At 38.5% G+C, this 25,593-nt stretch overlaps 1 protein-coding gene across 17 annotated transcripts in view; it reads right to left on the bottom strand.

Moving 5' to 3' along the window:
* Positions 1 to 25,593, bottom strand: part of FUT8 (fucosyltransferase 8) — a 337,919-nt gene that overhangs the window by 3,424 nt on the left and 308,902 nt on the right. For all 17 annotated transcript variants that reach the window (XM_005890017.2, XM_070377695.1, XM_070377698.1 and 14 more), the window contains 3 exons: positions 23,484 to 23,730; positions 18,508 to 18,684; positions 9,442 to 9,592 (listed from right to left, as the gene is read on the bottom strand). In XM_005890017.2, coding sequence (XP_005890079.1) covers positions 9,442 to 9,592; positions 18,508 to 18,684; positions 23,484 to 23,730 — 575 coding nt within the window. The remainder of the gene's footprint in view (positions 1 to 9,441; positions 9,593 to 18,507; positions 18,685 to 23,483; positions 23,731 to 25,593) is intronic.

The raw sequence follows: 25,593 nt of genomic DNA on the forward strand, positions 1-25,593 counted from the left end.
GGGGTGACAGAGGAATGAGATGGTCAGACAGCATCATTAACTTAAAGGACATGAATTTGAGCAAATTCCAGGAGATAGTGGAGGACAGAGGAGCCTGGCATAATGCAGTCCACAGAGTTGCAGAGTTGGTCCTGACTTGGTGTCTGAACAACAACAGCAGCAATCAATAGTTGTTGATGTATTAACCTGATGGATAACATACATACTTTCTTAAGCCAAAGAAATTACAAATGGTAGAGCTTTCAGATACAGAGGTGGGCCAATAAAAGGCTCCTTCTTATAATAATGGCAATAATGAGAGCAGATGAGCCTACTGACCACTGTTCTAATAGCTGGGCTTGTACACACACTTTTTCTCAACTCATTTAACTCTCACAACAACCCTATGACTTGGTTACTATTATTATTTATGCTTTATAGCTGAAGAAACTATACTAATATTTCCAAAAATTTTCAAAAATTAAACAAAATGAATAAAGGGGTTAGTAAATGGCAGAATACTTTGGCCACCTGACATGAAGAACTGACTCATTGGAAAAGACCCTGATGCTGGGGAAGATTGAAGGCCGGAGGAGAAGGGGACAACAGAGAATGAGATGGTTGGATGGCATCACCGACTCAACAGACATGAGTCTGAGTAAGCTCCGGGAGTTGGTGATGGACAGGGAAGCCTGGCATGCTGCAGTCCAAGGGGTTGCAAAGACTGAGAGACTGAACTGAACTGACTGAAATGGCAGAAATGTAATTAGGACTCTGTCTCTAAACCACACACTCAACTGCCTTAGAGTGTTAGGATAAGAACCTAGAATAGTGCCTGCCTCAAAGTAGCCATTTAATAAATACCTTCTGAATGAATATTGCTCCATGTATAATACCAGTCCAGCAGCTGAGATGCAAGACCACTGGTGATATTAATCCTTAAGATCCGTATATTCCGTATATTCCGAGTAATTAAATTTTTTCTCTATGTTAACCAGGGGGCAATTTACTGTAAAGAGTTAGAAAGCTGACTATAGTGTCAATGTTTGCATTTAATCACTCCAGGCGTCCTCTCTGGGCGTTACAAACCCAAATCACATAGCAGGTAAATGATGCCTTCCAGCTGATGTCAATACTCATCTTTGATACTTGACAGGTAGCATGATTGAGAGGAGCAGTCTCTATGGTTTGCAAAGCAGCGGATGGCCACATGCAGTATGCCTTATTTCACTCACTGCTGACGTGTCACTCTATTGTTTTTAGAACACTACTAAGCACACAGTTCCCACTCTAGTACTCTTGCCTGGAAAATCCCATGGACAGAGGAGCCTGGTGGGCTGCAGTCCATGGGGTCGCTAGAGTCGGACACGACTGAGCAACTTCACTTTCACTTTTCCCTTTCATGCATTGGAGAAGGAAATGGCAACCCACTCCAGTGTTCTTGCCTGGAGAATCCCAGGGACAGGGAAGCCTGGTGGGCTGCCGTCTCTGGGGTCGCAAAGAGTCGGATATGACTGAATCGACTTAGCAGCAAGCACACAGTTATGAGTAAAAGCAAAAATCCTGCCAAGGGATAAAACATAGATATGACTGGATTAAGAAAAAAATTTAAAAAGGAAGGAAAGTCTGAATTTTGTCCCTAACAGCCAGCTGAGCTTTGCATGAACCTCCAAATCTTTCTGAGAGCAGATGGGATACTGGGTTTTTGTCAAAATAGACAGGGCCAGAAAGATCTCCCAAGTGTGAAAAGTTGGAAGTGGGCTCGTGTCTCTGTGTGAGGCTGGCTGGGGTATCTGTACATTTTTACTGTAAACTGCTCTATTTTGCTCTTCAGTGAGAGGACAGTATCTGCTGCTATTTCATAACCACACCTCCATGGACATCCCTATCCAGAGCTGTCTGTCTGGAAATAAAATCAGTGTCTGGCTTCTCCTTCTGGGCTTTTCAAAATCTGATGCAAAGTGTGACGAAGCCAGTTGTATTGTGTGTGATTTGGAATGAAACAACAGAAAATGCCACAAGAATGTCGCATTAAGTGCCACACAGGAAGTGTCCTAGGGGGAAAAAATTTGTCCTATGGTGATTTTAATGACTGAGAAACTACTGAACAAATATTGACTGCTCCTTAAAAAAACGTCGATTACTTACAGTCTTTAAAATGGACATCTACAACCATTTTTGTAAATGAGATTCCAAGTTCTAAAACTTGATCAGATCAGATCAGATCAGTCGCTCAGTCGTGTCCGACTCTTTGTGACCCCATGAATCGCAGCACGCCAGGCCTCCCTGTCCATCACCAACTCCCAGAGTTCACTGAGACTCACGTCCATTGAGTCAGTGATGCCATCCAGCCATCTCATCCTCTGTCGTCCCCTTCTCCTCCTGCCCCCAATCCCTCCCAGCATCAGAGTCTTTTCCAATGAGTCAACTCTTCGCATGAGGTGGCCAAAGGACTGGAGTTTCAGCTTTGGCATCATTCCTTCCAAAGAAATCCCAGGGCTGATCTCCTTTAGAATGGACTGGTTGGATCTCCTTGCTGTCCAAGGGACTCTCAAGAGTCTTCTCCAACACCACAGTTCAAAAGCATCAATTCTTCGGCGCTCAGCTTTCTTCACAGTCCAACTCTCACATCCATACATGACCACAGGAAAAACCATAGCCTTCACTAGACGGACCTTTGTTGGCAAAGTAATGTCTCTGCTTTTGAATATGCTATCTAGGTTAGTCATAACTTTCCTTCCAAGGAGTAAGCGTCTTTTAATTTCATGGCTGCAGTCACCATCTGCAGTGATTTTGGAGCCCAGAAAAATAAAGTCTGACACTGTTTCCACTGTTTCCCCATCTATTTCCCATGAAGTGATGGGACTGGATGCCATGATCTTCGTTTTCTGAATGCTGAGCTTTAAGCCAACTTTTTCACTCTCCACTTTCACTTTCATCAAGAGGCTTTTGAGTTCCTCTTCACTTTCTGCCATAAGGGTGGTGTCATCTGCATATCTGAGGTTATTGATATTTCTCCCAGCAATCTTGATTCCAGCTTGTGTTTCTTCCAGTCCAGCGTTTCTCATGATGTACTCTGCATATAAGTTAAATAAACAGGGTGACAATATACAGCCTTGACGAACTCCTTTTCCTATTTGGAACCAGTCTGTTGTTCCATGTCCAGTTCTAACTGTTGCTTCCTGACCTGCATACAAATTTCTCAAGAGGCAGATCAGGTAGTCTGGTATTCCCATCTCTTTCAGAATTTTCCACAGTTTGTTGTGATCCACACAGTCAAAGGCTTTGGCATAGTCAATAAAGCAGAAATAGATGTTTTTCTGGAACTCTCTTGCTCTTTCCATGATCCAGTGGATGTTGGCAATTTGATCTCTGGTTCCTCTGCCTTTTCTAAAACCAGCTTGAACATCAGGAAGGTCACGGTTCACATATTGCTGAAGCCTGGCTTGGAGAATTTTCAGCATTACTTTACTAGCGTGTGAGATGAGTGCAATTGTGCAGTAGTTTGAGCATTCTTTGGCATTGCCTTTCTTTGGGATTGGAATGAAAACTGACCTTTTCCAGTCCTGTGGCCACTGCTGAGTTTTCCAAATTTGCTGGCATATTGAGTGCAGCACTTTCACAGCATCATCTTTCAGGATCTGAAATAGCTCAACTGGAATTCTATCACCTCCACTAGCTTTGTTCGTAGTGATGTTTTCTAAGGCCCACTTGACTTCACATTCCAGGATGTCTGGCTCTAGGTGAGTGATCACACCATCGTGATTATCTGGGTCATGAAGAGCTTTTTTGTACAGTTCTTCTGTGTATTCTTGCCACCTCTTCTTAATATCTTCTCCTTCTGTTAGGTCCATACCATTTCTGTCCTTTATCGAGCCCATCTTTGCGTGAAATGTTCCCTTGGTATCTCTAATTTTCTTGAAGAGATCTCTAGTCTTTCCCATTCTGTTGTTTTCCTGTATTTCTTTGCATTGATCGCTGAAGAAGGCTTTCTTATCTCTTCTTGCTATTCTTTGGAACTCTGCATTCAGATGTTTATATCTTTCCTTTTCTCCTTTGCTTTTCACTTCTCTTCTTTTCACAGCTATTTGTAAGGCCTCCCCAGACAGCCATTTTGCTTTGTTGCATTTCTTTTCCATGGGGATGGTCTTGATCCCTGTCTCCTGTACAATGTCATGAACCTCATTCCATAGTTCATCAGGCACTCTATCTATCAGATCTAGGCCCTTAAATCTATTTCTCACTTCCACTGCATAATCATAAGGGATTTGATTTAGGCCATACCTGAATGGTCTAGTGGTTTTCCCTACTTTCTTCAATTTCAGTCTGAATTTGGCAATAAGGAGTTCATGATCTGAGCCACAGTCAGCTCCTGGTCTTGTTTTTGCTGACTGTATAGAGCTTCTCCATCTTTGGCTGCAAAGAATATAATCAATCTGATTTCGGTGTTGAGCATCTGGTGATGTCCATGTATAGAGTCTTCTCTTGTGTTGTTGGAAGAGGGTGTTTGTTATGACCAGTGCATTTTCTTGGCAAAACTCTATTAGTCTTTGCCCTGCTTCATTCCGTATTCCAAGGCCAAATTTGCCTGTTACTCCAGGTGTTTCTTGACTTCCTACTTTTGCATTCCAGTCCCCTATAATGAAAAGGACATCTTTTTTGGGTGTTAGTTCTAAAAGGTCTTGTAGGTCTTCATAGAACCATTCAGCTTCAGCTTCTTCAGCGTTACTGGCTGGGGCATAGACTTGGATTACTGTGATATTGAATGGTTTGCCTTGGAAACGAACAGAGATCATTCTGTCGTTTTTGAGATTGCATCCAAGTACTGCATTTTGGACTCTTTTGTTGACCATGATGGCCACTCCATTTCTTCTGTGGGATTCCTGCCCACAGTAGTAGATATAATGGTCATCTGAGTTAAATTCACCCATTCCAGTCCATTTCAGTTCACGGGCAGTATTAAAAAAAACAAAACCCTTCTGATATTTTGCCCATCTGCAACTGAGTGAGCTGTCAACTGCTGTTATTTCTCCAAATGTAATTTCTTTGCTTCAGATTTAAGATTGTTTCGTTAAATATGAAAATAAACCACATAGATGATGGTTAGGGTATACACAACTTCCAGTAACACAGAACAAGGTTAGAGTATTTGGTAAAATAGTCTGGAGTGTGACTCACTGCATAGCTTTCAAAAGTTAGTGGATGTTCTTGAAAAACACTGCCTCTAAATTTCAGACTAAATCCTAAAGCTTGTTTTCTTCAATTTATGAAGCTTTTAGGACAAACCTGGCTTTGAGAAAAAGCTTTGATGAAAGAATTCAGAAAACTAAGAGTAACAACAGTAACAAAATTAGAGAGCAGAGTCATATTCTTGGCTTTTAAAAACTTTTCACTTAAGGAGAGACAATTCCCAGACCTTATTTGTGGATATAAAACCAAGGATCTTTAGAAGCCCTCAGGCTGAGAAGAATGGATCCAAAACCTTATAAAGAATCCTGATTAAGGAGTCATGACATTTCTGCCTATAGTTTCTCAAACTTCAACCAGGCCTTGCAATTTCCCTCCAACAATGCATTTTATTCTTCCAGGATTTTCTACAATAGCACACTGTCAACAGGTAAACTCACTTGTTATATAGCATAAACGCTCTAAAGGGTAGTAGTATACAGGAGACAGAAAGTTTACATGACTGAAACTGTAGGATTGCCAAAGCATTATGAAGAAGAGTCTAAACTTTTATTCCTTCTCACCATTTCTTGAAATGAGATTATCATCAAGGAAAATCTGAAAGTTGGTTGTCCATGTTTTATTCTGGGCTTAGATTTGGTTCTCATTGTTTTATTTTCTTGTCCCCCTTCCCACTTTCTAGCATGCCTGTGGCATATATAGAAAGCCTGCAGATTAATTTCCCTAAAGTTAAAACTATATACAAGTTTACCTACATTTGCTACAGCAAATACTGTTATGTATCACTCACCCTTTGGGAATGAAGAGTTTTTGTTTTTTAAAATTCATTATATGGTGATGCTGTCCTTCAATGAGCTAAAGAAAGTTAAGACAGTACCTTGGCATAGAAATTAATATGGTGAATGTTACTGTTTGTTCTTCTTTATGAAGAACGTTACATGCGTCAATGCACACAATGACTGTGTGGACCCTAATCATCACCTGTGACCATAAGTAGAGGTAACGGTGTCCTTGAATAGCATGTTTCATGTTCCTTCTAAAATGTGAGAACATATAGTCTGAAATGGGGCCATGTGAAAAAGAGCTGCTCAAATAAATACTGTAGAGTCTAACAGGCAAAGATAGTCCTATACCTATTCCTATATAAATAATAGCAGCTAACATTGCATTTAATATATTGCTCAGTACTATTCTCTGTGCTTTTTATCTATAATAACTCTTTAATCCTCACAAAAACTTTATGCAGTAGGTATTATTATTACTATTTTTATAGGGAGGGGAAAAAAAGTCAGTGATAGTCTAAGTAATTTGTTAAAAGGCCACAGTCACTAAATGGTCAAAGTTGGATTTAAAACCCAGGTAGAGTGACCCCAGAACCTACAATGCTTCATTCTTATTCCCTGCCTTATGAAGTTAAAAGCTCGACACTTATACCATCAGTGAGTTTTTCTCAAACTCCACTGCTGCTGTTGTTGAGACATTTTGGGGGCATTTTTTAAAAAATCCCGATTTTGATTTATGGCAAGGAAACTATGAGCCAGCAACCAACTTCACATTTTGGGGGCATTTTTCAAAAAAATCCCAATTTTGATTTATGGCAAGGAAACTATGAGCCAGCAACCAACTTCACTCACACCATAAAAATATTAAACTGTATCAAATGCCTTTATACTAAAAATATTTTCAAAAAATACTGAAGTGCAAGTAAGCTCAAAGATTTATCACCAAGTGTGGAATTATTCCACAATATCAAACGCTAGACCCATTAGTCATCAAGAAAGGAGATGATCACATTTAGCAAACTGCTACTCATTATATAAATATAAGGTATTTTTACTATTAAACTTTTATTCTGAACCCTAACATAAAATGTCTGAGATATTCAAATCTATTTTGGGACACAAAATATTGGTTCAAATTAGGAGAGTTCTTTTGGATGAACTTTGACTTGCCAAGAGTTTTAACGAACAATACAATATATAATCACGAATCTTATTCCTTTGGACACAATCAGACCTCTCAGCACTCTGTCTTTATATAAACTGTCTTTCTGGATCTGGGGTCTGAAGAACACACTGAGGTTAATATTATGCATAAAACAGAACAAAGAAGTATGAACAATATGTTCTTCAAATCTGGACAGGTTTCCATTATCATGAAGTGACAGAACTCCTGACTTCTGGGTCAAAAGAGTTGTGAGGCTATAAGGATCAAAAATTCTACAGCACATCACTGAAAAGGAAAAAAAAAAATTTTTTTTTTCTTTCCAGAATGAGCCTAATGGCCTAATTAAAGAGAGCTGGAAGAAAGGAAGCAAAACACAGAGCACTTGTAAGTCTCACTGTCTACCTACATGTAAGATCTGCCAATGTTTAGACCTGCTTATATTTAATTTTGAGTGTGTGTGTATGTGTTCAGTGGCTCAGTGTGTTCGACTCTTTGCGACCCCATGGGATTATGTAGGCAAAGATCAACTCCTCTGTCCATGGGGTTATCTAGGCAAAAATACTGAAGAAGGTTGCCATTTCTTCTTTCAGGGGGGTCTTTCCGATCCAGGTATTGAACTGGCGTCTCCTGCATCGGCAGGTGGATTCTTTTACCACTGAGCCACCTGGAAAGCCCTTTGTTTAATTCTAGAGCTTTATAGTTAGAGCAGTGGTTCTCACAAGGACGATTTTGCCCTCCCACTTCCCCAACCTGGGATATTTGGCAATGGTCTGGAAACACTGTTGACTGTTACAACTTGAGATGAGGGTCTACTGGCCACGGATGCTGCTAACCATGCTGTAGCGCACAATACAAGGGCCCACAACAACTTATCCAGCCCCCAAAGTCAATCGTGCCAGGTTGAGAAACCCTGGGCTGAAGGAACAGACTTTAGGCCTAAAATTTATGCCTAAGGGGGAGATGGTGCATCTGGAAATTCTTGATTCAATTGCTCTAACAACAACCATTTGAAAATGTGTTACTTGCACCTGTTGATCACACAGGCACACAGCCAGATTATCAAAAGCAGTTTAGAGGGACTAGGTAGTTACAACTCCTCCCCCTACCTCCCATAAGAACAGAAAAGGGACCTATTCAATGATAGGATCCTAACCCCACTTAGGGAGAAGTATCCGCTATGGATGCCTTCATGTTTCCCTTCTGATGAGGACTGCTGCTTTGTGACTCCTGTTCTGGGTAGCTGTCTTTGGGTCTTAAGTTGTAGTCTTATTCCACACCGAAGGAACTCATACAGCCTTTGTTGGGGTAAGTATCTTTCCAACAATCATAACACCACACCATTGTGAGAAAGTACATTGTCACATAATAAAAAACTTGTTATTTTCTTTATACTTCTCTGCAGTATATCCCCATGTAAATGATGTGACTTTCCTTTTCACATTTTCTTTTCTCTGCTTCTTCAAGCTTTTAGGCATATATTTATCTTACATGCTTTATATTTCTTGGTAATTATTCTCTAGTTATTTCATGTGAATATTTTGCTCACTAGATTTCGGACCAGGCTAAGATCTGTATCTTCAATCCTATGAAATCCCCTCTACCCCAGCATAGATCTGAGCACAAACAACCATTTAATAGCTTGTTGAATAAACTAACCAGTAATATGCACATAAATAAGAGAGCTGAATAAAATACACAACAAATATTTCTATGTTGATATTCCACTGGGCAAATAAGGCTGATTGGACACTCATAAAAACATACACCAAACCAATAACATATAGTTTTTCTGTAATAGTTAAAGAATGATTATAATATGGTATTGCTTAAATATATTGTACTATTTCTTGCTAGGTAGAAATGTAAAAGGACTTGAAGAGGAATTATATTTCCTCTTTCTTATTTTCTACAAAGCAATGAGTCAAATTGCTGAGTCAAAATGCTGAGCATTTAAGTCTCAGTATCAGTGCACTGATGTGTAGAAATGGATGGATTCTAGTTACGTATTGATTGTATGCAAAATCAGAAAGTATGAAGTAAACTTACTTGCTGTTTCTGTTAAATGCTGTGAATAAGCCAAACACTTTACAACAACCCCAGTAGCTGGTTTCATTAGAGATGTATTCAACAACTGCTTGCAAACAACTAAATGTTCAACGTAATCAAAAAGCTATGCTTTCTGGAATCTTCTCATCTTTTCATAAAAGAGATCATTTCCCAATATTAAAACATTGCACTTGAATCATGATAACTAACATTTTTAAAAAAGATCCAAGAACTTCCTGACCTAATATAACCACAGAGTATTGACCATTTAAAAATGCTTACCTGGGATGAGAACGTACACACCAGGAAGTCTGCCTGGGAGAGAAAGTGTATATCCAGGATCACACCTCGGAGTGAATTTTCTGTGTATCGATTGTGTAGTCCAGCTGACCAAGAGATAGAGTTATCACTAATAAATTCATAATGGGGGTACCTGGAAAAAGAAACAAAATCACTGAAATTATAGAATTCTATCAGGAAGTAGTATCCTACCAACAGGAGGTGAACTTCCTTTACACAGGCGTGCCTCTTTTTCCAACAGTAAGGAGAGCTTTAACTCTGGCACTCAATAGAGTAGCTGACAAAGCATCTTTGAATCCACTGATGGGGCAGAAACCATTCTGGGGTGTCCTTTATGTTAAAAGTTATTGGCATGTCATATAAAGGACACATATGCATCAGAATGTCCCTTTCAGTTCATGAAATAATTGAAAATAGAAAGCTCTTTCTTTGTAACGAGTGACCTTGAAGCGCTTTTTCAACCTGCTTTCATTTTTTTTCACATCGACACATTTTCATTTTATGCATTCCTCTCCCACTTTTATCCTTAAACTATCTTTTTCATCTTTTTAAAAGTGTAATTTATACATTGTCTTTTTCTTCCAGTTTTATTGATATATAATTGACATACAGTACCGTATAAGTGTAAGGCACAATGAACTGACTTACACACGTCACGAAATGGTTACCACAATGAGTTCAGTCACTATCCCTCATCTCCTAAAGAGACAACATTTTTTAAAAAGGAAAAAAAAATTGTTTCCTTGTGATGAAAACTCTAGGGATACAATGTCTTAACATTTTGCTGTGGCTAGGACATTCAACACTACATTGAATAAAAGTGGTAAGAGTGGCCATCTTTGTCTTCTTCCTGATCTTAGAGGAAAAACTTTCAGCTTTTCACTGCTGAGTATTACGCTAGCTGGGAGATTGTCATATATTACAGCCTTTGTTATGCTGAGGTACATTTCTTCTACATTCACTTAGAGTTTTATTATAAATAAATGTAGAATTTTGCCAAATGCTTTTTCTGCACCTATTGAGATGATCATATGACTTTCATCCTTTGTTTTGTTAATGTGGTGTGTTGCACTGATGGATTTGCAAATATTGAACTGTCCTCATATCCACATGATCATGGTGTATGATCCTTTTAATATATTGTTGGATTCAGCTTGCTAACATTCTGTTAATGATTTTTGTATCTCATCAATGATATTGGTCTGTAAGTTTCAATTTTTGTGGCATCTTCGTCTGGTTTTTGAATCAGGGTGACCTTTGCCTTGTAGAATGAATTCAGAAGTCTTCTTTCTTCAATTTTTTGGAAGTACAGGCATTAATTCTTCTTTAAATATTTCATAAAATTCACCCATGGGGCCATCTGGTCCTGGACTTTTGTTTGTTGGAAGCTTTTTGATTAATCTTGATTCAGTTCCATTCCTGGTAATTGATTTGTTCATATTTTCTATTTCTTCCTAATTTAGTCTTGGAAAACCGTAAATTTCTAGGAATTTATCCATTTCTTCTAGGTTGTCCATTTATTCACATATAGTTGTTTGCAGTAATCTCTTTTGATCCTTTGATTTCTGTTGTGTTGTTATGGATAGATTGCTCATCTACACTTTGCTTAGTTCTTTTGGGGTTTGTTCTTTTGTTTGAAGCACATTATTTGTCACCTCATTTTTGCTTAATTCTTTGTGTTTATTTCTATATATTAGACAGGCCAGTTATGTTTTCTGTTCTTGGTGAAGTAGCTTATGTAGGAGATGTCCCATGGGGTCCAGCTACATACTCCCCGCTCTGGTCAACAGAGGTTGTATGTGGGCTGAGGGGGCACTTCTGTTGTGGTGGGGCCAACTACTGTGGGCAGGCTGGGAGGGAGGGCTAGCTCTCAGCTTGGCTGGCTGTCATGTCCTGCCTTATGTGGGGGCTGCTAGCGGCTGGTGGGTGGGTCTGGGTCCTGACACAGCTGGCTACATGGTCTGGGGAATCTTAGGGCTGGTGCCAGCCCGCTGCTGGATGGGGCTGGGTTCTGGTGCTCCTGACTGCAGGTGCGCAGGTCCTAAGGCTGGTCTGGTCTTGTTGGTGGGAAGTGCTAGGTCCCAGCACAGCTGGCTTTGGGGCCTGGGGATCCCAGTACTGGAGGCAATCACCTAGTGGGCACATAAGCCCCCAGTGGTAATAGGCTAGAAGGAGGACTCGAAAATGGAGCTTGCTAGCACCAGGGGCTCTGTGGTAGAATGAGCTCCCCACTGCCTGTGGCCAGGGTCTGTATCATCAGGGGGAGTCCCAATTGCCTTCTGCCTCTCTAGGAGGCTTCAACCTGCTTTCAAATTTGGTCACTGAGCTTTTCCTTTAGAATATAAATCTCATGATTAAATCTCACTTAAATTTTTAGTTTAGAATTTGTGGTATTTCAGACTTGTCTCCTTTAACTTCCATATGTAGGTCTGGCACGCATGCATGCTCAGTCGCTTCAGTCGTGTCCGACTCTTTGCAACCCCAGGGACTGTAGTCCGCCAGGTTCCTCTGTCCATGGATTTCCCAGGCAAGAATACTGGAGTGGATAGCCATTTCCTCCTCCAAGGGATCTTCCCAACCCAGGGATCTTCCCAGGGATCAATTCCGTGTCTCAGGAATTGCACATGGATTCTTTACTGCCGAGTTACTGGTGAAGCCCTAATCCCCATTAGCACCATCTTAACAAATAATGGTGACAAAGAAACCATTCTAATAAATTTACGTTAGTAAATTCCATGTAGATGTTCACCAACTAATATTGTGGTAGTCCTGAGAGGATATGTGTTAAAAATATTGAAACAGGATGTCTTTTAAAAATCTACCATACGTTCAAATAATTCTACTCTGAATCAGAGGTTTAATTATATTTCAGTATAGAGTGAATAAATTTTCTCAGTACATGTGATAGATCAGAGTTAAGTTGTCAACTTTGGGAAGTTACATGCAAAAGGGATAATCATTGTACTTACTTTATATAATTTTTAATAATTAAATTAAGCACTGTAAACGGCTTAGAAGAGTACCTGGTATACAGTAAATGCTCAATAAATTTAGCTAATCAACTAGCTGTGACTGTCAAACATTCTTTCCTCAGACATCCACTTGGTTTTATCTCTTACTTCCTCCATGTATCTCTGCTCAAATGCTAGCTCTTAGTGAGGAGTTTGGCAAACCTTAACCCTTCTATTTGCTTAATTTTTCTCCATGGCTCTTATCACTGGACATAATATTTATTTACTGTTTATTTTGGGCCTCCCTGGTGGCTCAGTGGTAAAGAACCTGCCTGTTAAGCAGGAGATCTGGGTTCAATCCCTGGGTCAGGAAGATCCCTTGGAGAAGGAAATGGTAACCCACTCCAGTATTTTTGCCTGGAGAATCCCATGGACAGGGGAGGCTGGCAGGGTACAGTCCATGGGGTCACAGAAGAGTCAGACATGACTTAGCAACTAAATAACAACTGTTTACTGTCTGTATTCATTCCCACCTCCATCATCCCTAATTAGAATGTAAACTCTATAAAAAGAGAGGTATTTCTTCTGCTCTGTTTACTCTGTTATTCTCAGCACCTAAAAGTGAATCTAGAATGTAACAGAAGATCAATAAATATTTGTTGAACTAACAACACTTTCTATTCATAAGCCCTGAGACAGCAAGTGCCACTTTAGGTGGCTTTTCCCACACAGTATTTCCCAAAGGTTAGAACTATGCTTTATTTTCCTTTGCATCACAGCATCTAGAACTCCACATAGTCACGTGGATAAACACATGAACAGTGAGTGCTACCCATGACTGGGACATTTTCCTAATTCCCTAACAGCTGCTTCAGATTTCTCTTCATTCCACAGCCTCCAAGGAGCTTTCTCTCACTGCCTCTAATAATGACTGTGAAGAAAAAGTCTCTGAGCACTGTTTCAGACTGGTATTCAGTGATCAGATCCATTTGGCCTCATTATTTTTGACATTTTGCCCTCCCAGCTCTGAATCAGGGAGATGAAGGAAATGTCACGTTTGTTCTATAAAGAAAACAACCAAAGAGACTTTTAATGTGATTCCTGTGAAGATGCATATATCCAGGCATGGGGCTAAAACAGAAACAAATAAATATGAAGGCTGGAGGGTGAAGGAGGAGGGAAATGGGTTAAAACACACCAGCACAGGTTGTATCCTAGAGTAAAGACTAACTCTGTCAGCGTGGTATGGGTACTCAGTGGAACAAACAGAGTGATCCTTTTACTGAGAAGTGATACTAACATTATGCCCTTCCGAACTTAAAGGCCTCTTTCTGGCACCAAACCAAAAGGGCACCTAAGTTCCTCAGGTCTTATCTCTATATGCAAAAGAGCTTGATGAAAGATACTGAGTGTTGAAAAAAACACAAACAATGGAAATAATGAAGGAAGGAGATTCTGTACTTTCAACAATGAGCAAGGAAAACTCCACACAAACATGCTTCTTTCCGTCTTACGCCCACAAGTATGCAGCAGAGGAGGTCTTCCACTGTAAGGCTGCAGAGACTGGCAATGATTTTAAAAAGCATCTTTTCTTCCTCCATGTTGTAAAAATTTATTTTTTATATCACCCACAAAGAACTAACTTGAAATTAAAAATAGTATCAAATTTTCTTTTGTGAAATCTTTCTTCAGATTGAGGGAAAGACTCCTCTTGACTTCACTACCTAGCATACAACTCCTTCAGGACAAGTACTGATATATGATGACACTGTGATTAATGGTTACATGTATACTGCCTATCAGCTAGATACTCCTTGAGAGGAGAAGCCACATATTATTTTTGGTTTCTTTGTGTATTCCTAATGTGAGAAATGTCAGGCTGGATGAAGGCACAAGCTGGAATCAAGATTTCTGGGAGAAATATCAATAACCTCAGATATGCAGATGACACCACCCTTATGGCAGAAAGTGAAGAGGAACTAAAGAGCCTCTTGATGCAAGTGCAAGAGGAGAGTGAAAAAGTTGGTTTAAAACTCAACATTCAAAAAATGAAGATCATGGCACCTGGTCCCATCACTTCATGGCAAACAGATGGGGAAACAATGGAAACAGTGACAGATTTTATTTTCTTGGGCTCCAAAATCACTGTAGATGGTGATTGCAGCCATGAAATTAAAAGACGCTTACTCCTTGGAAGAAAAGCTATACAAACTTAGACAGCATATTAAAAAGTATAGACATTACTTTGCCGACAAAGGTCCATCTGGTCAAAGCTATGGTTATTCCAGTAGTCATATATGGATGTGAGAGTTGGACTATAAAGAAAGCTGAGCACCAAAGAACTGATCCTTTTGAACTGTGGTGTTGGAGAAGACTCTTGAGAGTCCCTTGGACTGCAAGGAGATCCAACCAGTCCATCCTAAAGGAAATCAGTCCTGAATATTCATTGGAAGGACTGATGCTGAAGCTGAAACTCCAATACTTTGGCCACCTGATGCAAAGAACTGACTCATTGGAAAAGATCTTGATGCTGGGAAGGAGGAGAAGGGGACATCAGAGGATGAGATGGTTGGATGGCATCACTGACTTGATGGACATGAGTCTGAGCAAGCTCTGGGAGCTGGTGATAGACAGGGAAGCCTGGCATGCTGCAGTCCATGATTTTGCAATGCAAAGTCAGACATGACTGAGCGACTGAACTGAACTGAACTGAATGCCCTGTAACTGTGTCTAGCAAATTGTATGTAGTTAGATTAAAATGGTGAAGACATTTACCACTATGGATGATTCTTCATTGGATATGGCAACCAAATGCTTTAGAAAACCATTTTAACAGATTTCTCTGGCTTCTATTCATTTAAATAAACTTAATTTTAGGAAGAGCTCATCTAGCATTTTTCATAAAGAGCAAAATAAATATGTAAATATTTAATCTGAGAGATTTTTAATGGCTTGTTTTTTTCTCCTGTTCCACTCCTACGCTCAATCTCCATTATCTCAGAATACAATATTGGACAGACAATTTTGACAGTTCTTATTTCTTTGACTGCCAAAGATTTAACACTCTTAATTTAAACACTCTTAATACTGAATTACCTGAGGAGATCTCCATGTTAGCAATAGCTGTCATGGTCACTGGGATGCTGGTGCTAAAATCTCGTGAATGAAAGAGAAACCTGAGGTGTAATACTAAGCAACAAAGCATTAACTACTGGAGTCACAGACACAAACTAATCTTGACCCCTTTTACAAAGAGTAAGTTACTCAGAGAAAAGGTTTCTTCTCTGTATGAATCCTATGCATCACTTAAGTTTAATTCTCCATCTCTTCACCCTCTTGAAGCAGAAAAGTCTTATAATCACCTTGGATACTATATACCTTGTTGAGAAATTAATTCATGTTTTTGGTTTCCTGAAACAATAACAGCAGTTTTATGATTTGTTTAGGATCAAAACCAGTCATGAGAGGTCAAAAGCAGAGTTAATTCAAAGTGGAAAAAAACCACTTAAGTAAAATAATGAAGGTGAGACACAGAAAAGCCAAAGGATTTCCAAAGAGGAGCAAATATGCATAAAATGCAATTGCTACATTTATAACAGGAATATGGAGGAAAATGCTGCCTGAACTACCACGGGGAGAGGAGTTACTACTAGCTACTGACCAAAAAAAAAAAAATCAAGTTTTTCTATTCCCACAGTCCAAGTAGATACTACTGCCAACTGTACTATAAGGATTGCTTGGTGTAAGAATATCATGCTGTGCTATGGATTACAGCTGTAACATGTTCATATTCTTTTATCTAAATACTCCAGATTAAGGAAATAATATGGATAATTTTAGGCACACCTCACTGCACTGGAAACAACCTGTCAAATAGTAGGAGAATGGTCAAGTAAGCAATGGTATTTCCATTCACTGGATATTTAATCACTGAAAAAAAAAAAAAGACTGACAATGGCTTTTTTTTTTAGCAACCTGTGAAAAGGGATCTATTGCTATATTAAGAAAAAGAAGAGTTCAAATCATATAGAATATGATCAACCATTAAAATGTATAACTATATAAATATCTGAAGGAAATATGTTGATATTTAAATAGTTGTTACCACTGAGTAATGAGATTATGAATAAAATTTTTTCCTTATTTGTATACTCATCAACTCCATATTTTCTAATGAGCATGAACTACTTTGTTAATCAAGGGGAAAACTTATGATGTATTCAAGAACAAGTAAAAGAGTAAATAAAGTAATATTTTAATGTTTTTTTCCACTAAGGTACAAATTCAGTCAGGTATTTTAAAATGAAGGACTACGATGAACTATTTCTCTTTGTTTCTAACAGATCTGCATATCAAACTGGAACAGTATCTGTGGAACTTTTTTCTTGTTTTGTGTCCAAATCTTCATTTAATCCCTAACTCTTATATAAGAATTATAAGTATAATACATAACTTGGCTTCTATTTGGCTGATGAATTTCTTGGCCTTTTGGTTTGTATGTGTGTATATGTGTGAGAGAGAGAGAGAGTGTGTGTCTGTGTGTATAATCCATAGAGGGAGCCTTAAAGAAAAAGCAGTTTATATCAGGTAATTTGCATTCTTACAAGGTAGAAATAGGGTTTAAAGGATTATCCAGTGATTTGGATAAATACTTGCATTATAGTATTCATTCCAGATTTGTTTTTCTTCCCAACATTTGTTTTTCTTTGTGACATAAAAAGGATTGAGAAATTAATTAAAAGTCAAATAGGTCAAATGACTGACTGCTAATAAAATGTTTTCAAACTGAGTGGACTGAAATGAACATAACTCAGTACCTACTGAACACTTACTAGAACTAGGTATAGTTTCAAAGTGCTTATAATGTGAGGGAACCAGAAATAAGCAAGTGCTAAGTATTAAGATAAATGCACTTAGGGGAGGAACACTTAGTCAAGGGTTCAGGGATGATTTCTGGACTAGATGGTATTACTGAATTGCAAGGAAACCAAACCAGTCAATCTTAAAGGAAATCAACCTTGATTATTCATTGGAAGGACTGATGCTGAAGCTGATACTTTGGCCACCTGATGCTAAGAGCCAACTCATTGGAAAAGACCTTCATGCTAGGAAACATTGAGGGTAGGAGGAGAAGGGGATGACAGAGGATGAGACAGCTGGATGGTATCACCAACTCAATGGGCATGAATCTGAGCAAACTCTGGGAGACAGTGAAGGATGGGGAAGCCTGGCGTGCTGCAGTCCACAGGGTCACAAAGAGTTGGACACGACTCAGTGACTGACCAACAACAAAAGCACTACTCACGCTGTCCATTCCCCTACGAGGAATTCCTTGAGAGCCGAGAGTGTCTCATGTATCATGGACCCCCCAGCACCTAGCACAGTGCCTGAAATATAGGGGGTGGGCTCAGTAACAATGGTGTTGCTCAGTACAAGCTAGCAGTCCTTATTCTTTCACCGATCAAACTCCTCTTTTGATTCTCTGTCTTTTAAAAAAATATAATCTCCAAATTCCAGAAGTTTTTACAAGGTGAAAACTTGTATCTTACACATGGTTTCAGCTGCCTTCGGTTCTTAGTGAAGACTGTAAGAGCAAAAGGACAAGTACATTGTGTTTCATATTTAACAGTCTTGTGAACTGATTAGTGTTATGGACTGAATGTTTGTGTACCCTCAGAATTCATATGTGTAAGCCCTAACTCCCAGTGTGATAATATTTGGAAATGGGGCCTTTGGGAAATCCTTAGTGTGGAGCCCTCATGATGGAATGAGCGTCCTTACAAGAAACACCAGAAAGCTTGCCCTCTGCCTTCCAAGCACACAAAGGTCGTGAGAGTATATGATGAGATGCCTGCTGCCTAGAAGTCAAGAGAAGGGGTTGCAGAATGAAGTCTACACCTTGCTGGCACCACAAATATGCTTTGACCGCTTTGACCATAACAACAGTTGCACGAGCACACAGTTGTTTGAATTTAAAACCCCCAATAATCAGTAATAACATTCAATGTAACAAGAATCACCAGTCGTGGGAAATTAAGGATTCATTTTGACTGAAAAGAGATGGTCCGCTGTAGAATCATTAGTTTATCTAACTTACTTTGTTTTTGCCTCCTTTAATAAAGAAGGGTCATCTGTGGCCAAATAAACTCTTTTTTTATCCACTTGCATTCTGCGAGCAAGAAGCTGAAAATGTTCTTCAACATGCACCATGTATTCCTCAATGGGATGGAAGGCTGCTTCTGTTCCCACTTTGTCTGTGCGTCTGACGTGGACTCTGCAGGGACAGAGAGATAAAGTCAGATTCCGCTGAAAATGCTCTGATCCACAGAGTACTTTTAGGGTATTCAGCTTTATACCTCTATTCATGGTGGCATTATGGACATTTCCATTTCTTTTTTTAAAAAAAATTTATTTATTTTAATTGGAGGATAACTGCTTTACAATATTGTGATGGTTTTTGCCATACATCAACATAAATTGGCCCTTCTCTCACATCCCTTCCCACCCTGTCCCTCCAGGTTGTCAAAGAGCACCAGCTTTGGGTGCATCATACATCAAACTTGCAAAGGCTATGTTTTACACCTGGTAATGAATATGTTTCAATGCTATTCTTTCAACTCATCCCACCCTCTCCTCCCACTGAGTCCAAAAGTCTGTTCTTCATGTCTGTGTCTCCTTTGCTGCCCTGCACGTAGGATCATCAGTACCGTCTTTCTTCCATATATATGTGTTAATATACAGTATTTATCTGACTTATTTTACTCATATAGTAGGCTCTAGGTTCATCCACCTCATGAGAACTGACTCAAATGTGTTGCTTTTATAGCTGAGTAATATTCCACTGTGTATATATACCACAACTTATTCTGTGGATGGACATCGAGGTTGCTCCCATGTCCTAGACCTTGTAAATAGTGCTGCAGTGAACATGGGTACGTGTGTCTTTTTCAATTCTGGTTTCCCCATTTATGTACATTTAAACAAATTTTTCTTTCATTTTCAACATTAGAAAAAATAAAACCAATATTAAAAAATTCAAACACATGTATTCGAAATATATTTGCATATTAATACAAGGGGGATTAGAAAATAAGTCTTTGAAAAATGCTTTAAAGAGAAAGTAATTGGCCAATCAGAAGTAAATGGGAGATTCTAGAGTTAGACTGTATATAAGGCAGCAAATACCAACCAAAAAACTAGAAGTAATTTTAAATATTTTTGACAATAAAGGATGTCAAGACTCACAGTTATTATTATAGAACATTAAATATATCATTTGTAATGTTTTGATGCCAAGTTTTCTTTTTCTTCATTTTATCCTGTATTATCACTGTAACAGCAGCTTGTAGAGTTTAAAGCTAAGTTAAACACAGACCTGCAAGGATAGTCTCTATAGCACAATCAAGGCAAGGCAAATTTTTTAAGAGTTCTTACTATTTTAAGTTCATGGAACCATTCCTTTTTTTGTTGTAGGTATAATGAATTTCCTTTCTCTGCTGTTTTACCCTACCAAATACAAGCAGAGACTAATCTCATCTGTCCTATTTAAGAAAAGCTCAAAAACTGTGAAATTGTAGAACCGGGGACACAAGAGTTACACTATCTTGCACTGAATAAGGCCTCAACTTTCAACAGTATTTTAATGAAATTAAGAATAACAGTAATCATAGTTGGTTTTCATAAGTTAAAACACTCCTTACATTTGCCCTTTCTACAACCCCTCTCTTCCCAAGTTACTAAACCACTGCTCATAAAAAGAAAAGAACAAGGTGGATTTGTCTCCTTTTAGGTCATAATATATGAGCAAGTCTTAAGTCAAGCCTGGGCTTCCCTGGTGGCTCAGATGGTAAAGGATCTGCCTGCAATGCAGGAGATCCAGGTTCGATCCCTGGGTTGGAAGATCCCCTGGAGAAGAGAATGGCATCCCACTCCAATATTCTTGCCTGGAGAATTCCATGGACAGAGGAGCCTGGCGGGCTATAGTCCATAAGGTTACAAAGAGTCAGACATGACTGAGCGACTAACACTTTCACATTAAGTCAAGCCTGCTGCTGCTGCTGCTAAGTCGCTTCAGTTGTGTCCGACTCTGTGCGACCCCATAGACGGCAGCCTATGAGGCTGCCATTTATTATGAATCTGGAGTGAGGATTCAGTTTCATTGGAGTTACTCTGTCATCTTCACGGCTATTCTTTCCTTTGCATTTCAGATGATAGTCCAGATGTGAATACTAGCATATGAGCACCTATTGTATCACATCTTTTCCTTTTCACAATCTTCTTAGTCACTGGTTCTCTCAGGAAATTTGGAATTGCTCATTGTGCTCCGGAGATGAAATGGGACAGAAAGAACAATTCCACTGAATTTCAATGAGAAGTTTCATAAGAAGAAACACTACTTGAAATTCTGATTTTTACCATGCATTTGTTTTAGTACCATTTAGAACAGGGGTCCAGAGAAGGCAATGGCATCCCACTCCAGGACTCTTGCCTGGAAAATTCCAAGACGGAGGAGCCTGGTGGGCTGCAGTCCATGGGGTCGCTAAGAGTCGGACACGACTGAGCGACTTCCCTTTCACTTTTCACTTTCATGCATTGGAGAAGGCAATGGCAACCCACTCCAGTGTTCTTGCCTGGAGAATCCCAGGGACGGCGGAGCCTGGTGGGCTGCCGTCTATGGGGTCGCACAGAGTCGGACACGACTGAAGCGACTTAGCAGCAGCAGCAGCAGAATAGGGGTCAGTAACTTATATACATATGAAGATGAAGGCACAAGTGGAAAAATGGGAAAGGAGATCTATAACAAAAAGGAACAATCAAAGGAAGAGGAGCAGAGTACTACTAAGCAATTCTCTCAGTTCTCCAAGTATTCCTAAAACTAGGCCTGGACCAATAATTTCAGAGGACCTTAAATGGAATTTCATGAAAGAATTAGAATGTTAGATCTGTGAAGGATATAGAATGTATCTCTTTCATCTAACAGTTAAAGAAACTGATGCCTCTGAAGACATTTCAGGAAACACAATGACAACATAAGGCAAAAAGGAATGTTGGTTTCTTTCACTGCATTTCAGCCCAGTCTTGTAAAGTAAAAGTTACTTGTGTGCCTGATTTTCATTATCACAGCTCCTCGAGGGCAAGGAATCCGATTTTATTTATTCCCAGTTCCACCAAACACAACAAATGAATGAATGAATGAATGATGGGTAGACACAAAAGTCTATTATTGTGTTAATAGATACCTATTATCTAACCCAGTGCTTTTTTTTTTTTTTAATACACAAAGAGTGACAATTAACGAAGGCCGAGGATAACCAAGTAAGTTGTCCAAAGTCACACAACTTGCTAAGTTGTAGAAACTAGTCTGGACTCCTAGATTCTTGAATTCTAGTGCACCCCTCTTTCAGACAACACACTACCTCAGTGTGCAAATAACTTAGTTGTCTGCAGAACTTCAAGTTCCTGTATTTGGTCAGTTCTCAATGTGGGGGATGCTCCATGAAAACTTAATAAAGTTATCTTTCTGCTATGTAAAACTACAGGTTATCCAAACAAAGTTAAGAAGCTTTAAGTCCTGGTTTTGCCTTTATAAACTCTGGAACTGTGGGAAGAGATTTTCTGTAAAATGGTCATCTCTGCCTATTTCACTGGACTGTGTTACAGGATCACTGAGATAATGCAGTTGAAGTTATTCTGGTAATGTAACTACTATCCTGCATCCTTCTCCACCTTGAAAATTCTGTTCTAACACTGTGGTTCTGAAGGCTTTCTTGGTCCAGAAAGTACATTTCCCCTTCCCTGACTTCTTATAAGACTTTTATGCTTTTCCTCAGGGCATTAATCACATTCTCCCAGTATAATGTTAGTTGTTAAGTCTCTTTTCCCATGGACTGTAATGAGTTGAAAGGAGTCATTTAAAAAAAATTAATCTTGGTCCCCCACAGTAGCAGGTATTCAATAAATGTTCTGCAGATAAGTGAATGAATCAACACATGTATTAATATTAATCAATAGCTGACTTTATTACAAACAATAGAAGCTGCAGAATGCCACAGTCTAGCCTACAAATCTATTTTCAGGAATTACTTAAGCATCAGTCTCTGAAAGGTAATAACATTTTACAGTGTATTTTCTCCTTACAGAACCAAAATCCTTTTTTCATTCTTATATTATCACATCATCATTTTTAGGGGAGGTATTACCTTTCCTATTTTACAAATGGAAAAAAAATCAAAGCTCAATAATGCTATTATTAAGTAACTTGACCCAGAATTAGGGAACAGGCAGGAGTATTACCAAGGTCACTTAACTCATATTCTTTCCTTTAGGCAAAGAACATTTCCTGTGGTGTGAAATCTGGCATCAGGACACAGAAAAACTCATTCATAACTTTTTATGTGTGGGTATAGGACAGAGCACATGCTTGTGAGCAAAGGTGTTCTTTTGGACTTTTTTTGCTTCCAAGATTTCCTGATACATTTCCTTTAACATAAGCATGAGACTGAATACATATATAAACAGTAATTACTAAGTGGGCTAAGAGACAACTTTAAATAACAATTTCAACATTATCTTACGTTACAAATGAAATCTTTGTTCTCAAAATGGGTTCCAAAACAAAAAAGAAAACAGAACATCAAAAATGCAAAATAATCACCAGTGGCAATGAAAGAAACCTAAGAATAAGGCGTAAAAAGAAAAGCTATAAATGTGAGGGCCCCATCTCATGGCCCTCTTAGAGTAAGATAGGAAGCATGTATAGTATCTAAAATATTCCCAATAAAATAAAATTTTGCTTGTTTCCCCAGGAGAGACAGCTAATTCAGAAATATGTTTTAATATATTTGCTGAATGAATAAATGAACAGATTATTAAGTGACTAAATGATGACGACTCAGCTGTTCTAAGTGAACAAAGGAAGAATGATCTCCCTGTGACCTAAGGTGAACACTGGAACCTCTTTTTGGGGTGTGGCTATGAAAATTATACTAAACCTTGTAACATTCATACTGTACTCTAAAGTTATGTACCCCTGTTACTACATATCACTTTGGGAGAAACAAATCATATTCTTACCCAATAACCGGATGTTTGAAGCCTAGCTTCTTGGTGGCCTCTTCTATTTCCTTTTCTAGCCAAGGCTGCGGGCGGATCAAGTATTTGACAAACTGGGACACCCACCACACTGCAGGATCACCATGGACTCGTACAAGCCGATCTGCAAGGTCTTCTGGTACAGCCAGGGGTAGATATGGAGGACGAGGATGAAGACTGTCCACAATGGGGAGCTCGACTACCTGTACATTTTTGTCCTTTATTTCACCTGAGGGAATACCAAAGCATATCATCACATTGTATTGTGTGTACAACTACCATTTGACAAGAACTCACTCTGGGTGCTTTTATTGGTGCAGAAACTCTAAAGTATTACAATTTTCATTTTATAGAGGAAGTTAATTAAGTAACTTGCCTTCGGTACCAGAGTAAAAGTGACAGAGCCGAATTTCACATTGACGTTGATCTGCCTCTCAAGTGTGTGGCCTTTTCTTTACTACCATAATGGGCTGCCTTATCAATACCTCATAACCCAGATAAAGATGGTTTCCAGCACTTCAAGCAGCTAATCAGAGAATAACCATATTGTCAGTGGACACGTTCCCCTAGGCAAAGTCCTGTTTTTCATAACTGTTTTTCTTTTTAAAATTTGTATTGCAGTACCACTGACTTACAATGTTGTGCTACTTTCTGCTGTATGGAGAAGGACAAATATCAAAGGATAGCGCTTACATGTGGAATCTATGATTGTTTGTTTTGAATTAGACAAAGAGTTCTCAAAACTTCCAGCATGTCATGATAGCAAATGGCTCTTGCATACTTTTATGACAGAGCACAATGACTCTGGAGATATCTAAAGATTACAATTTTAAGACAAGTATCTCTTTTAAAGAAACAAAATAAGATAGTTCCAAAATCTTTTTTTTGCCTGGCCAAAATTAGACCTATTATATTTTCAATGATGACCATAATAGAATCTGTGTTTATTGTATACCTGAATAATTTTAATTTCAAGTTAGAAAAGAGATAGATAATTGCTGTAAATTATGATTAGTTTTGAAATTCAACTTCTGTGTACCATTAATGTTACTGCTGTTCTATCAACTTTATAATACATTGAGAACAAACCAAGATGTTATAATCAGCATCCTCAGAGTTTATGTCACATTTTAAAGACCACATAGTATTAATAATAACTAGAAAACACAAACATACTAGGCAGAAAGATTTCACAAATATAAAATATACTGACTTAAATCTTAAGTAACAAAATATATTAACCTAAACATACAAAATAACTCCAGTTAAGATGTTGTCATTGGGCATAATAAATTAGAATCACAGTTAATCACTGGGCCATTAAAGAAAGAATGTATTTGTAGTGAGCACACCTAGAATATGTTTGAAATATATTCACCAAAATGAAACACAGTCCTTAAATTTTGTTTTTCTATACATGGAAAAAGTGTTTTAAAATAAATTACATGATCTGGGTATGTCACTCAAACCAACTGTATGGTTATTAGAAAGTCAGTTGTAAAACTAAGGATTAGAAACATCTGGTTAATATTTTCACTGATATGTAAAACTCATTTCAGGAGTCTTAGAACAAAACCCTTGACACATAATATATGTTAAGTGAATAAATTAGAATAAACAAATTTACCACCAGTATTGGAGTTCACCTTGTATGCCAGTTAAGAAAGAGCTGGGCACCTTTATCAGATGAGAAACTGTAATTAAGAGTGTTTAGGGAAACAGTGAGCTGTATTTTAAATTAAGCTCTAATATCTCCCTAAGGCAAGGAAAATTAGGGTGCTTTCCCCAGTGTGGAGATGATAAGTAGTATATGTATGAGAAACAAAAAAAAAAACTAAGGTAAAAAGCTAGCCTTTTCTTATAAAAAACAAAGAGAAAAAAAGAAGGAAAACCCTAGCTTCTCCTATATGACCATAAACAAAAGCAAAATTAGTACAGCTACTTTCTTTTTGTAATTTCTTCCTGAAAAGGTTATGCTAAATTTCCCATGTAATTAGCTCCAAACTTCACTCAAGAGAAAGTATTACCTTCTATAAATAATTGTCCCAAGGCCTTAATTTCCGTATACCTAGCTCTATTGACTATTTCATTT

This window comes from Bos mutus, chromosome 10 (assembly GCF_027580195.1).
Source record: "Bos mutus isolate GX-2022 chromosome 10, NWIPB_WYAK_1.1, whole genome shotgun sequence".
In the NCBI taxonomy this organism is placed as follows: Eukaryota; Metazoa; Chordata; class Mammalia; order Artiodactyla; family Bovidae; genus Bos; species Bos mutus.